Source organism: Syngnathus floridae, chromosome 8 (genome assembly GCF_059516105.1).
Source record: "Syngnathus floridae isolate MCC-2025c chromosome 8, RoL_Sflo_1.0, whole genome shotgun sequence".
Classification (NCBI taxonomy): Eukaryota; Metazoa; Chordata; class Actinopteri; order Syngnathiformes; family Syngnathidae; genus Syngnathus; species Syngnathus floridae.
In genome coordinates, this window is record NC_142420.1 from 10335158 (window position 1) to 10349877 (window position 14720).

Genomic DNA, 14720 nt, shown 5'->3' on the forward strand with positions numbered 1-14720 from the left:
TTACATATGTCCGATTTGAGAAGAGCTTATCTAAATTCCAAAGGAAATGTTGTTTAGAGCAGTGATAACTGACCCTGCTCAGATATTTTCCTCTCATTCCAGAGAGCTTGACTCCTCGTGGTTACGAAATGTTTGAATCTAAATTCAAATGGCACAGAAGTCACAGTAGTCCAAAATGACAACACACAAATATTGGACACATGAGCGGTGCTCCATAAATCTCAGCCTATCAGCTCTGCTTGTCTCAAATGGAATGAGAGGTCTGATAAAACCAACGGAAATGCCTCAAAATTGCGCCTTTTCCAGAGACAACTGGCTGACTAGTCAACACAACATTGGTGTGATGGAAGAGTGTAAAAAGCAAGTCGTGCTTATCTTTCCGAGCAAACTCAACATAATGTGATGAAGGGTCCACAATTCATGCATTTTTCAATTAAATATGCCAATTGGATTAGAGCTTGGGGGAGTGAAAAAGTGGGTATGCCCCACAAAAAAAAAGTCCGCGAAATAGATCACCATCTGGTTATGCCACTTTTAGCACAAAAGTCCATTATGCATGTTGTTACATAAGTCTCTGACAATTTGCTCGCGTTTGCTAACAGTTCACATAAGAATAAATATTTAATCCAATGTACAACATTATCTTTTTTTAGTTCTCAAACAGCGAGGGACTCTTTCTTACATTTCATAAATTGCAATCTGATCATCTGAAATCACAAAAGAAAAACAGTCTGTTCAAAATCACACAAGAAATTAAATGCTTTAATGGTTTTGTATTTCAAAAGAGGTTAACATTCGTTGGTCAGAGTGTTTCTTTGCATTTCATAATTGGCCTCGCATCTTTTAGACCAATAACCTCAACCAAAGGTTTGCAGGGAAACTATTTTGTGCGCAAGTTTTCGAAATCAATCAATCAATCAATCAATCAATCAATCAATCAATCAATCAATCAATCAATCAATCAGTACTTTTCCCTTCTCTGGAATATGGCCATTACTTAAAAAAACCAAAATGTCGTCGATGTACAGCAAAGCCCTTTCCCACGCTTTGTGTTGCAAGTCGTCGTGTTTCCGTGGAGAAAGGAGAGCTGGAAGGTGGGCATAGTCGAGTAGTATAGCGGCTTCTGTCCTGGAATGCGCGCGCGCTCCCGAGGCACTCCACTCCCCACCCCGCCTCCGTCACCATCGCCACCGCCGTGCACGCGCGCCCGACCGCCCGCCCGCCGGCAGGTCTACTGGGAGCGCGAGGAGGCAGGACAATTTCGGCCGGGGAATGATGGCGCTGAGCTGGGCGAAGAAGTCGCAACTTTGACTCGGTTAAACGGCGAAATCGTGGGCGATCTTTCGACGCCTCACGCCATGATCCGAGTTGGAGGTGAGATTTGTTTCGGTTCGTTTGTCTTTCTGCGCGATCGCGTTTGTATTTTTGGGTGAATTTTCCTGATCGAAACTACACACACGACCAAGTGAATTGTTCAATGGACATCGACAAGGCTTTTAACTATGTGCCCGGAAACTTTTATTTCTCGAGGTTACATTTTTTATCACAATCTACTCGAGGTTGAGTAATAAAGTGATTGATTTCAGTAAGTTTTCATTGTTATGACTAGTGAATAAAAAGCGATTTACACAAAGCTAACCAAAGTGACGAAAGGCTTTGTACGCTAGCCCAAAAATGCACCGAAAGTTAACGTTTGAACAATGTTACCCAATTGCTACAAAACCCTTACGGAGTCGTAAAAGCACGTCTTGCTAATTGATTGAAGCAGTTTGCGCCTCGTCGGCCAGTCCGATCAGATGTTATTTCCGCTCTTTTTTCATGATTCACTCAAGGGATGATAAAAGTGTGCATCGATGTGCTCTTGCAACAATAAAAAATCTAAAATCATACAATATTTAATATCTTCAATTAAAAAGGTCATAGCCATAAACATGATCAGAACAAAATAGTAAACAGACAACTATATATAAATATATATATATATATATATATTTATATATAGTTATATATAGTTATATATATATAGCAATAACTAAAACTGCAGTTAGAAAAATTCCAAACAAGAATAAAACTGATTAAAAAGAAAAATGTCATAACATAAAAACAAAAGGGCAAAAAAAGTCACATTGGTGCAGTGTACACCAAATGAACAATGAAGTAATTTGTGTGTAATTGTGTGAAAAGGTAAATTCCAAATACATAGTATTAAAGTAGCTAACTTTATATTTTGCCTCTCAGATGCCCTCGCTGTGTGCGTTTAGTCGTAAAAAGCGGACCCATGGCACTGCCTGTGCTGAGGTGAAGAGGGATTAATTCATCGCCAAGTATCTTTTGAATTTAAAGTCAGCAGGAAAGAAAAACACGCCAACATGATCCAAGCAGAAAGTAAAGGAAGTGAGAGGACCCTGAGGAGCGCCTCCCCCCACAGAAATGCATACAAGTCCGACTTCCATGCTATCAAATGCTCCTTTGATGGCTCCAAATCAGAAGGTGCTGCCAAGTCGTATGCAAATGGCTCCAGCGACGCCCGCGAGGACTCCCGGGGACGGCCTTTCGGTACCAGGGTTAACAAGATCAAGAACATTTTCCTACAGATGGACGGCCAGCAACAAGAGGAGCAGCCGCCGCAAGACGTGAAAGCAACTTTAAAGTCTGATGCTGCCCAGGTGACTCCACCAAAGCCACAAATTCCACTCAGCTCACACAGAGTTAACTTCAACAGCTTGACAAGCCCAGAATCCCTCAATTTAGATAAAACTCCCAAAGGGGATGATGTGGAGATTGACAAAGTGGCTTTGGCAGAAAAGTTTTCCGTGACCAGGAAGATATTCGAGAGGGGCATCGCCGAGCAGCCCGCTGTTGACAAGCATTCGCCAAACAGATTAGTCAACCGTCTATCTCTCGGAAGTGCATCTGATGAGGGCAAAACTGCACGGAGGGCATCGGGATCTTCAGAGACTTTCAAATTGGAGCAAACATCTCCAACGGGCGTTAAATGTCGACCGGATGTTGAGAATGAAAAAAAGAACATGCCCAGAGTGTCAAAACGGTTGGAGAATTTTATGGCTGGGAATGACTCAGAGGATAACAACAAAGCTGCTGCCAAAGGAGGGACGATGACTGCTAAATTAGACAGTATGTCTGAACACTCAATCCAGACTTCTCCAACAAGGGGCAGCTTACACAAAGCCACTTCTGTTAAGGAAGCCGTGAATGTTGATGCTGCTAAAAAATTAAAAGCAACATGCGTCACAAACAAAACGTCAAGTAAATCCACACTCCCAGTTAGTAACACGGCTTACAAATCAATTTCCACCACAACTGACGGCATTCCCAAACCAGAACCGACAAGCCCGCTTGGCCATGGCTACAAGCGACACTCCGGGGATGGATTGGGTCAGACATCTGTTGTCGGGGATAAAAGCAAACCCCCTAGTGATGGGAGGCAGCAAACGTCTGCCTTTGAGAATACCTACGCAACCACATCAATTGAAAAGGCCAAAAGTAACAACAGTGTGGTGAAAAGTCCAACCAGGGAAAAAACCTCGACAATTGCCTCCAAAGGAGTCGGTGTGGTCCGGGCAGAGCTTGTCGTGGTTCAGAATGAATCTTCTGGCAGCGAGGACAATGAAGATGAGGATGTTGAAGACGACGTGTTTGTTTCGCAAAAAAACAAAAGCCCATCAGAAGATGAGACTAATAAATGTCAACCGGGAAAATTGAAGACTAAAGACTCTGTCTTGGATGGTAACATACAAGGGATTAAAGATGAACATGATGAGAGAGAGCTGGAGGAACAGGGTGACAAGACCATCGTAAATGGAGCCCCGGTTTATGGTATCGAGAATGCGGCCTTTGTGGATGACAAGGATGTAGACCAGGTCCTACTGGAAGATGAGGAGCAGGAAGAAGAAGAAGACCAGGAGGAGGAGATGTACACAGAGTATGATGACTATTATGAGGCCCCGGGATTGTCAGACGAAGAGACACCTCCACCTAAGAGGAAAATCCAGTTTTCCGCAGATCCCATTCTGGTAAGAAAACATATTAATGCACTAGTTGCTCATGGCCACATGCCACACCGAGTCACGCAACATGCAAACTCGCTAACAACATTAATCATTTAATGACACCCACGTCACTTATCATGTCAACCAAGCCCCGCCTTTTAACACTCAAAATTCACAAATACAACAGTAGAACTTGAGGATGCCGAAACAAAGTGGACAAAAGCTATTTTTTCCGACTTCTATATTTGTGCATGTCCGAGTCAGAAGCATTTTAAGTACATTTCTGCTTTAATGTGTCAAAAGTCATTTTCCATCGGGTGTAATCTATTTTGGTACTGTTAGTCCTCCCATCCTAATCTTATCAGCATTTTTGATAAAACAAGGGAAAAAATAATAATTGTAGTGCAATCCAACACGGCTGTGAATATTTTGTTTACTCAGGCTCTAAAATGTTCTGTTATCTCCGGGTGCGGATCCTCTACTTTCTCAGTCATCCTGGCAGGGGGTTCTGGGAGAGGGGACCAGGGCACACAAACAAAAGTTTTTCAAGAGGCGACAGAGAATGTTTTTTTTTTGTTTTTAGTTGACAACCATTTGAGCTCAAATTTGAATCTTGTTGTTGAGCTAGTCACATTCGACATGACATTATTTACCTGGCCGTTACCTCAGGCTCAGTTCGCAAGTTGGCAAAGGAAAAAGTGAGCAAATAAGCCAAAGCTTGTGCAAGCAGTCACACTGACTGGCAGAAAGAAATTGCGTTATGGTCGTGTCACAAAGCAGGATTAGATCCCGGCGTAACCCAAGTCCGGTGAAAGAAAGGATTATTGTGTGAACCAGCAGTTGCTAGTGTTATTCGTCACTTGGCACTTTTTAAGACTGTCCCTATCTTCTGTACAATGCACACATTAAAATGTTATTAGGAAATGAAATTGGATTGGTGGTTTCCAGAGAAGAACATGTTTGTTTAAGTGTGCAGCTTTGACAAACTTAAGTTACTGAATGATTAACACAGCCAGGCGTGTTATCTTGGGAACAAAGAGGTTGACCCGGATTTTATGTGTTACGTTGCCCATGTAGAGTATTGTTGGGAATAAGGAAGTGGTTATTTCTATAAGTGTCTTAGGTATTGGTCGCATCTTTAGTGTTGCTGTTGTGATCAGACTATTCAGAGCATATTTACATTTCAAATTTTCAACCAATGAGACAAAAGCAGCATGTGTGGGCCATTTATAAGCAAACCAGTTGAGCCTGCTCAAGTTTACACGTCTTTTGAAAATGACAATCTATTACGGCGCTCTGGCTGGTCTTTTTCAGCGCCACCTTTTTCTTGCTCGAGGTCCTGCGTAAATAGTTTTGTCAGTCTGTTAGCCAAGAGTATAAAGCTTCAATTATGCTGTGATCTGCTGCCACGCCTGTCTTAGCGTGAGCTCTTACAGCATACTGTACTTTGTACTTTGATAAGTTGCGTTTTGTAGGTCTGCTTACGTTACCAGATTCTCCACCCTGTGGTCAGCCCGCCTATTTCCCTCATTGGCTTTCCTGCTAACTCATTTCCCACATCGGTATTCTGTTGTGGGGAGGGCGACGAGGCAAAGATGGTAACGCTTATAATTTCAGGGTACATCTGCATTTGAGCTAAGGATAAATCACCACGGTTGTTACTTAGTGTGTAGTTTTAGAAGAAATGCAGAGTTAACATAAGTCTGATGACCCCTGTGTGAACTTTATTTGGGGTGTCAAAGAAGTGCGTTAAAAAAAAAGATGTTTTTCTGCTAACCTGCTGCTTGTGTTTTCCTCTTGTAAAGGAGGATCGCGGTTGATTAGGTTACAGCAACGGCAGAACATTGTTGAAATAAAAAGCCTGGGAGTCCATAGCAACAGTCAAGGCATTGAGTCAGGGGGGGAATGTCAGGGGGGGATAGTGGGAGCTGAATCCACAGATTCTGCCTGAGCAGTTTGTTTCACCTAATAACCCTATTTCCAATGCTGCAACTCACAATTCTATAAAATATCTGTTTTAGGGGTTCTTGCATTTGACCAAAATAGAAGATTCGGTTTCACGCTTAAAGGTGCAAAAGACCGTACGACTACATCGCTTCGAGCTGTAAGGCGAAAACTCGTCGAGGCCGATTATTCAAGTCTTGGCAAACCACCATCGCCCCTGACAGAGGATGTCAACCTTTAAAGGGCCAAGCCAGACATTTTTACGTGATTATGTCAGGTGGCAATGCTACTCATTTTCCAAATTAGCAATTAGTCACCCTTATTTTGTTAAACTAGGCATGTAAAATTCGGTCGAAAAGCTAGCAAAAACCACTTTGCCATCATCTGTTCATCAGTGAGTCGACTTTCAGAAATTCTCCATCAACACATCTGATTGCTGTAATACTGAAGCTGGCGTTGAGTACTTGCCCATTTGGATGGAGACTGTGGAATATTTTTTTCTCTCTCTCTCTTCTGGACTACTCACATTTTCTTTGAAACAGTGCTAACACTTGTCTTGGAGAATTGATCCCAACTATATCCGCTTTTTTAGCCAGCCCCAGCTGTGGCCTACTTTCTTCTCCCTGCTTATGTGCCGCCATAATGCGCAATGTTTGGGTGTGTAGACTTATAGTTCAAACCATAAATAGTTTGAAATGTTGCCAGCTAATTACAATTTGTGTCATCTGTAGCTAATGGATGTCTTCACAGGTCTTCAGTACCTTCTCTAATGAGGAGTATGATCGACGCAATGATGACGTGGACCCCGTTTCTGCATCTGCTGAATATGAGCTGGAGAAACGAGTGGAGAAGATGGATGTATTCCCGGTGGAAATTGAGAAAGGTGATCTTGATGACACTCGAGCGGATTCCCCAAGTTGAGTCATAAGCAATGAAGCCATTTCAGAAGTTGTTTTTAACTCCAAGCTGTGTGGAAAGTGGAAACTTTTTTTTAAAAATGTTTTATGGGCGTCTCCAGTTTGACATTTCAGATGGAATGTCTGTTGCCCGATTCATCAAATTCCATATTCCAAACATAGCAGAGTATGAATGTTTCCCATCAAGTTGAGACATTTAAAATTAAGCCGATTTGCATGCAACTGTCCAACCTTTTGATAATTTTTTTTGGGGGGGGGGGTGATTTGTGTGCGTCTAGGGGACAATGGCCTCGGCATCAGCATCATTGGAATGGGAGTGGGAGCTGACCAGGGACTAGAGAAACTTGGCATTTTTGTCAAAACCATAACAGAGCACGGAGCAGCTGAAAAAGATGGCCGGTGGGTCCAAATGTTCACATTGTCTCCCCAGCCTCACGCTTGAGTGACCTCACAGCTCCTTCCCATTACTTCAAGACTAGGCCTCGAGACCCATAACCACTTCTATTTTTAACCTCCTAAGGAAGCTAACAAAAATAATCTCACTTCCTGTCTTTCCTGGGCCTTTTCATACCGTGTATGTTATTAATTGTTTGAAGATGGCTCTCCTCGCTTGTGCTGTGCAAACATGGCTGTCTTCTCTCTGTGTAGCATTGAGGTAAATGACCAGATAGTGGAGGTGGATGGCGTCAGTCTGGTGGGTGTCACCCAACTCTTTGCAGCAACTGTTCTCAAGAATACCAAAGGCACCGTGAGGTTAGCCCGAAGGCCTTCAAGGCTAATATTTCAAATCTGATGATTTTTTAGAAAACGTCATCTTTGCTATGTTCCCTCAAATAGTTTTCTGATTGGTCGGGAAAAGCCGGGGACACAGAGCGAGGTAGCCCGGCTCATCAGCGAGACGCTGGAACAGGAGAGGAACCAGCATCACCAAGAGCAGAGGCAGCATCACCACCACCTGGATGATCCCTATGAACACTCCACAGAGGAGGTCAGAGTCCAGAGCGAGCCCAATCGAGTCACTTTAAAGCCCACTGAGGAAAAGAACAGCCGCGTGCCAGTAAGCCCACCGGGGCTACTTTTCAAGGTGTTCACCAACCAGAGTTGTGGAATGTTTGCTTTCTGTAGATCAGGCGACCACAGGAATCCACCATTTTGGTTATTTGTACTGAATGCGGCAGAATGTTAAATAGGATTCAGGCTCAACTTGCAGCAAGAAAAATATGTGTGTATAGTATGAATGTGTGGTCGCAGAGATGACGTGTTTGATGTTGCAGACTCGAACGTCACGCTAAGCCTTCTGTGTGCCAGCCTGCCGATGTTTGGATATCTTTCTAGAATTTACTTCCGGACTGTGCCGCCAGGAGTGTTGTTGACACATGCGGAGCATGTTCCCGGGGCCTGTAGGGCGTGTTATTGTTTGCCGTGTGTGTGATGCCATGCGTGATCTCATTTTTTCAGGAGGAGCGCTTTGAGGATGACGACGACGCAGTGAATGAGAGGATTCTTGGCTCCAATTTTTCTCCGGGGCGGAAAGTCGAGGTGTTCGAGTTGCCCGACTCGGAGGCTCTGTTTATGCCGACTAATATGGACAGCTCTCAGATGGCCTTCAAATTTAAAGAGGTACAAACGCCCCCACGCAGCGCTGCTGTTATTATTGTCCCAAATGGAAATCAAAGTTCCCATTTTAATTATCTTGCAAAATGTCATTCTCTGTTCCCATAGCTGCAACTCAAACACAGCGTTGCATCAGCAGAAATTAATCAACTGAAGGAAAAGGTATGACCGCAGTCAACTCAGGTCAAGGTTATAAAAGAGTAAAAAAGTGCTTTTTTTTTTTCATAGTGCTGTATGCTAAAACTTGTACATAACGCATTACTTTTGTCTACACAGCTTCGGGAATCCGAGGAGGACAGATCACTGTGGGAAGCCAGAAAATCTGTACTGGAGCAAAAGTTTGAAGATAGCAATGAAAAAATCCTCAAATTGGAGAGTTATTGGCTGGAAACTCAGACTCTGTGCAAGACAATAAACGAACAGTTAGCAGAAACCCAAGCCCAGTATGAGACCTTGGACAAGAAATACAACAAGGCAAAGAAGCTTCTAAAAGACTACCAGCAAAAGTGAGTTCAGATGGAGAGTGAAATCACAATCAATTGGAATGTGGAATTATATTGTTAAACTCTCTTCATTGCATGTTCTTCAGAGAGATTGATTTTGTGAAGAAAGAGGAAGAGCTGAAGAAGACTATAGATGAAAATGAAAGGATGTACAAAGAACAGCTGGAGAGCTTGCGGAATAGGGTAAAAATATATATATTTTTTTTATTTTTATTTTATTTTATTTATTTATACGATATGACACACGAAAGTGAGATTTTTACTCTGTGGCGTTTGTCTCCAGATAGCTGTTCTGGAATCTGGTGTGGATCTACAGAACATGGCAGAAAATCACCTTTGCTCCCAAAAGTCAGTGGACTCACTTGCAGGTACAAACACTAACCGTTATATTTAGAATCATGTAATTTAGAGGAAGAAAGGTATTATATTTATCTTTCTGTAGAGGAAGACTGGAAGGAGCTTGTGCCTGAGACGGAGCTGTTGGACACCAGTGCACACAAAGCAAAAGGCCTGTTGGGCCAGAAGGCCAAACGGCAGCGTCCCTCTCGCAACAAACTGAAGGAGACTCTTGCACTGTCCCCGAGCCACTCGCAGGTCAGCCGGGAAAACTCTCATGAATACAATGCGGTCACTACAAGCTTAGCACAGATCAAAGTACATCTTAGAAGCAGTTCAAATTGGTAGATCACTGGTAACGTTTTTCATACAGCGCGACTTGTGTTTTGTCAGTCGGTCAATACAGAAACTTTAATCGCGTCTTCCTTGCATTGTCCTAATACATAATCAACATTGTCCTAACAGGAAACTGAGGAGGAGGATGAGCGGGAGGAACGGGAACCTCAGAGAAGGAGCTCCTTCCAGGAGAGCCTGTCCCTCCCAGTACCAGTCTTCTATCCCGAGAACGAACAAAAAGACAATACGGCCGAAACAAAAGAGGAGCTGGCGGGCAAGACGGAGCTCTCCAAAAGCCCGTCTTTATCGCCGTCACAGGGTGGCAGTATTGAAAGCGGCGGAGGCCAGTCTTTGCTAGCTCTCAATGATTCCTCAATCGTAGCATCCCCTTCGGGATTGACGCACAATGTCAAAAAGAAGGAATCCAAAGTCAAGGAAAAAGTGCTCAAAGGTATGACCTCAATATTATAACAGCATTTTTCTCCAGGGAATTGATTTTCTTTTTTTTTTCAGATGAAATAATTGAACCCACATCAGCTACAAAACCTAAAAGACGCTTTCCCGACTTTGGGTATGTTTCAACAACTCCTCACAATTTATGTTACACCATTGTTGCACTTCCTAATCCAACGTTGAATCGCTCAATACCACACCAGGGGCCTGCGCAAGTCGGGCGGCAAAGGAAGAAAACACGACAAGGAGGCCATGAGAATGTCTTTGGACAGCAGGTACCCCTTTCTTACACTTTATCACGTTTAACACAAGTGACATTTTGTTGTGCTTCAACCAGGCCAAATTACTTCATGGAATGCCAAGTGTAAATAGTAATTCTGTGACAACTGGTCCTATCTTTGGGGTCCATTCTACTCTTCACGCAGTACAGAATGTAAATATTTAGCTCAGCGGTCAGCATATTCAAGTAATCCTATAAGTCAGAGAAGTGAGCGCCATCTTGTGGACATAAGCACTAACATGCAGAACCATGTTTCTATCCATCCATTTGTCATATCACAAACAGGGAGTGCCCACTGCGACTATTTTTATATTTTCTTTTTTTTTCCGTCTTTTGTTTAGGGGGTCCGCAGAATTACTGGAAGACTCTGGCGGTAACCTGTCCCCAGCTGAATCCATGACCTCCATCCCAACCTGTATGCCCTTCTCTTGGTTTGGAGACAAAGAGAAGGAGCGAGACAGGGAGCCGTCTTCCTCCAGCAGCAGCCTGCCCTACACCGAGAGCAACAGTGAGCCAAGCCAGGATCGCAAGAACAAGGTATTAAGGATTTTCCCCCAAAGCGGTGTATTTGTACCCATCACAGAGTCAATGCAGGACTATTTTCTCACATAATGAATTTCGACTTAACAAAAACATCAGCAAAGCCCAGAACTTGATCCCTTTTCCGGCCTGTGCGATTTCACCGCACCGTTGTCGCCGAAAGGGCAAGACGAGTACGCACTTCCAAACATCTGCTCTGAGCGACCTTGAATCCAAATACACGACATTATGCAAAAGCCACAAAAAGTGGATCCACATGTTGGCTATCACGGAGAGCTAAGCAGCAAAGAATTTGGTGACTTTTCACTCATGTGCAAACGGTAACACATCAAACGCCTTCGAGTCAAGTTACTGTCTTTTTTTCTCTCTCTGTCTCTCTTTTGCGCTGACTCCTACACACACACGCGCACACACACACGCACACGCACACACACACACCATGCTTTGACAAGTGTTTTGGGCCACGTCTTCATGAAAGCCAAGATCTGTTAAAGCGAGACGTGGCTGCTACAACTTTGGTAGCCGAGCGTGCTAGTCCATGTCTCACTCAACCGAGCCTGTTTTCCTTCAAACAGACAAATCTCTCCTGGTCGTCTTTATTCAGTCGCTCGTTAGATTTGGTACAGTATGCCCCCTTTTTTTTTGTCCTCTCTAATTAGAGCGCTACTAACATTTTGGTGCTGGCTTTCCTTTCTCTCCACAAATGTAGCATTTCCTTGCTAGTTATGTGTGGTAGTCTTATAGCAAACTTTAAATTTCAACAAGTTTGTAGTAGACAGTTTGAGGACAAAATAGTTGACAGTCATAGTTTAGACGTCGATGTAGCGTTGCTGGCGGTTCGGTGTCTAGAACTTAACGGTCAGTTCCCGTAGCTGAAATATGATTTCGATTCACTGTCCTTTTCCGCTTGTAGCTTTGAGCCGTTGTAAGAACTGTTGATGTGTTGTGTTGTAAATGCGTTCCTTGTTTCCGCTTGTCCCACCAGAGTTTGTCAGTCATAGATGATTGTAACCCCGCCAGTCCCAGTACAGACCTCTCTGGGTTAGTCGCTGAACCCAATCTGTCTGGGCGCTCACACACTTTAATCTTCTCTTCCAGCGAGGTGAGTGCTCTCCTTGTTGCGCAGTCACAAAAGCTGTGTGGGACGCCTTGGCGGGCCTGAAAGGGGACACTCTCAAGCATGCTCTTTTAGGCCCCTCCCCCACACAGCTGTGATTAAACCCTGAATAGAGAGGAAATAGAAGAGAGCTGCGTGTGTGCGTGTGTGTGTCTTAAAGTCGTTTGGTTTGGTTAATGCAAGCAGCAACTTAGCTTTTGTAGCGTGCCATAAACTAGCGCTTCACGTTCTGTTCTTTACAACATTGGTGGACCGCAGAACAATATGACTGCTTAGTGGTGTTGAAGCATCTCTTTGTTCTGATGTCCCCCCCAACGCGGCATTTTAGGATGATCTCTCTGGAGTAGGTCATCTAGCATGGAGCGTTGTACATAGCATGTAGTCATCTTAGTAGCATGTGTGGTTGTTTTTGTTTGTTGCACTCTTTTACCATCTCAACAACAATGTCTTTGCACATCATGCATGACACTTGCACTCCTCAAGGGCTTCCACTACAAAAATGTTTGAAACTCAATCCATAAGAAAGCTAAGAGTTTGTATTTGAATTTTACCAAATCGCTCGATGTGTTTATGTAGAGTCTGGATGATGAGCCAGTGACCACGGGAAAAGAATACCAGTGGCAGAACCGTCCCGTTGGTGACTGGACCAATCAACAAGTGTGTCACTGGTTAATGGGCATGAACATGGACCAGTACACGGTTGAATTCACCACCAAGGGAGTCGACGGGCAGCAGCTTCTGCAGCTGGACAGTGACAAGTTAAAGGTAGAAATTCCTCAATTCAAATTCTGTAGTGGATAAGCGGCTGTTTGTGGATATAAGTTGAGACTGCTCTCTTGTGGCCGTTTGTGTTCCCTGCACCCAAAAAGAAACTGACCACTATTCCTACAAAATGTCCTTCAGGTGCTGGGTGTGTCCAGTCAGAGCGACCGATCCACCATCAAGAAAAAGCTGAAGGAAATGCGCAAAGCCCAGGAGAAGCTGGAGAAGCAACGGGAGAAACGAGAGAAGGAGAACCGCCGTAGCGGACGGCTGCCGATCAATACCGACTCTGTCTGCTGAACTGATCCAGGTAGCTCCCAAAAAGACATTGGCAATGTTTCATGTTGTCGTCTCACACCGTTAAGTGCCCATGTTGAGCAGACAAAGGTGCCACTTGTGATTTTTTTTTTTTTTTTCCATATTTCAGTGGCTGATCTTCCTGCAGAAACATTCAAAATCATTTGTTTTTTGTTTGTTTTGGAAACCTCATTGTGTGTGTGGTCTGAAGGCCTAAATTTTTTTTTACCACTATAAAGTTACGAGTGATAATTACAAAGTATGTTTTCAGATATGATATTCACGTTTTTTTTATGGAGAATATGCACCATTATGAAAACATGATATTTTTGCTAGTATGTATAACATTGCTGTTTTATGTAAAACACTTTTGTATTGTACAGTGAAGTCAAAAGCACTATTTTGTCTTTTAAGCTTCCATGAATTACAAAGGTTTCAATGTATAAAAACAAAATACCTTTTATACATGTGCCAATATCTGCATTACTTTTTCATTGAAATATAGTTGATGATTTCACAGTATCTCTTTTCTACTAAGTAGAATAGTTAGGCCAGACAAACAAATCAAGGATCATGCGATCTCTGCTTGTTCGGTTCCTCGATGTGTAAATGTTGAGTTGGACTTATGATGGTCCATGGGGAAAAAAATAGGAAAATAAAATGCGATCAAGGTCCGCTGGACGGTAAATATGCGCCTCTGATAATTACTTTAGGAATAATGATTGTTCACAGCCAAGCCCAGGCACTCTTCTTAATTCATTTTTACACAAAATAGCAGGAAAACCTTTGCTGTCATTTTTACAATCAAAATAAGGCATCAGTGTGTTTAATCAATAGGGATGCATATCGTTAGGATTTTACCAACGTCGATACTGGGGACTCTTGCGTGTGTATTTATGTGGTGGCTTTACTCAAAAACAATACAATATAACATTAACAACTAGATACATTAACAACGACAAACATAGCAAGCCAACTTACCGTGACTAGTCGTTGCCAAAGCATGGTTAGAAGAGCTGGAAGGATTTGTCGAAGATGCGGCGTTAGCATTAGCCGCTCCATGTAAATAGTCACACACGGCGCGGTGTTTTAGCTTTATCCCGTGAGCACACTCTTAAGTGCTTCATAAGGTGGCTTGGTAGCAACTACTTTCTGACAAAAGGTGCATTGAAAAGATTTTATTCATAATTTTAAAAAGTTATCCCAAACCGTTGAACACTTTGCTCACACAACTGACATGTTATGAGACGCGGGAAAAGGAGCGCTACGTCATCAACAGATGCCGGAAGCTCGATAAAGAAAGTACCGTTAATGGTATCGTTTGTATCGAATCTTTAGGGTGCTACGGTACCAAAAAGTACCGGTCCACGGTATGCATCCCTAATAATCAGTAAACATGTTTTTTAAACATTATTGTTTAGTGTTTTGGCTCAACTGAACAAGAGCAACAATTGTAAATTACCAATGGCCCATGTAGTGAAAACGCTGCTGCTTGTATTTGACTGCATTCTACCGCGAGTGTACATTTTACTGTCATTAATAATTGATCATTTCTGATCAAATAAAAACATCTTCAAAATTGTATTTTGGCATTTCTTTCCAAAAATAAAA

At 43.0% G+C, this 14720-nt stretch overlaps 1 protein-coding gene across 3 annotated transcripts; it reads left to right on the forward strand.

Annotated features, from left to right (window-relative positions):
* The first annotated feature begins 1180 nt into the window (after window positions 1–1180).
* ppp1r9ala (protein phosphatase 1 regulatory subunit 9A-like A) lies at window positions 1181–14693 on the forward strand. Of its 3 annotated transcripts, none has more exons than XM_088382256.1 (20): window positions 1181–1374; window positions 2239–4034; window positions 6705–6837; window positions 7150–7270; window positions 7520–7624; window positions 7709–7859; window positions 8330–8491; window positions 8594–8647; window positions 8762–8991; window positions 9075–9171; window positions 9272–9356; window positions 9431–9582; window positions 9790–10111; window positions 10174–10231; window positions 10317–10388; window positions 10735–10930; window positions 11509–11553; window positions 11919–12035; window positions 12627–12815; window positions 12954–14693. In XM_088382256.1, the coding sequence occupies exons 2-20, from the start codon at window positions 2370–2372 to the stop codon at window positions 13110–13112; spliced, it is 4113 nt and encodes a 1370-aa protein (XP_088238382.1). In that variant the 5' UTR covers window positions 1181–1374; window positions 2239–2369; the 3' UTR covers window positions 13113–14693. The 3 variants fall into 3 exon arrangements, with proteins under 3 accessions (XP_088238382.1, XP_088238380.1, XP_088238381.1); XM_088382254.1 differs by lacking the exon at window positions 11509–11553 and having other exon boundaries at window positions 12954–13122; window positions 13240–14693; XM_088382255.1 differs by lacking the exons at window positions 11509–11553; window positions 11919–12035 and having other exon boundaries at window positions 1186–1374.
* The last annotated feature ends 27 nt before the right edge of the window (window positions 14694–14720 follow it).

Bases quoted from the DNA above. Each gene is read 5' to 3' on its own strand.
- ppp1r9ala (XM_088382256.1), top strand. From the start codon at position 2,370: ATGATCCAAGCAGAAAGTAAAGGAAGTGAGAGGACCCTGAGGAGCGCC. The intron at 8,492-8,593 runs GTACAAACGCCC...CTGTTCCCATAG, and splicing joins TGGCCTTCAAATTTAAAGAG to CTGCAACTCAAACACAGCGT. The intron at 9,172-9,271 runs GTAAAAATATAT...GTTTGTCTCCAG, and splicing joins TGGAGAGCTTGCGGAATAGG to ATAGCTGTTCTGGAATCTGG.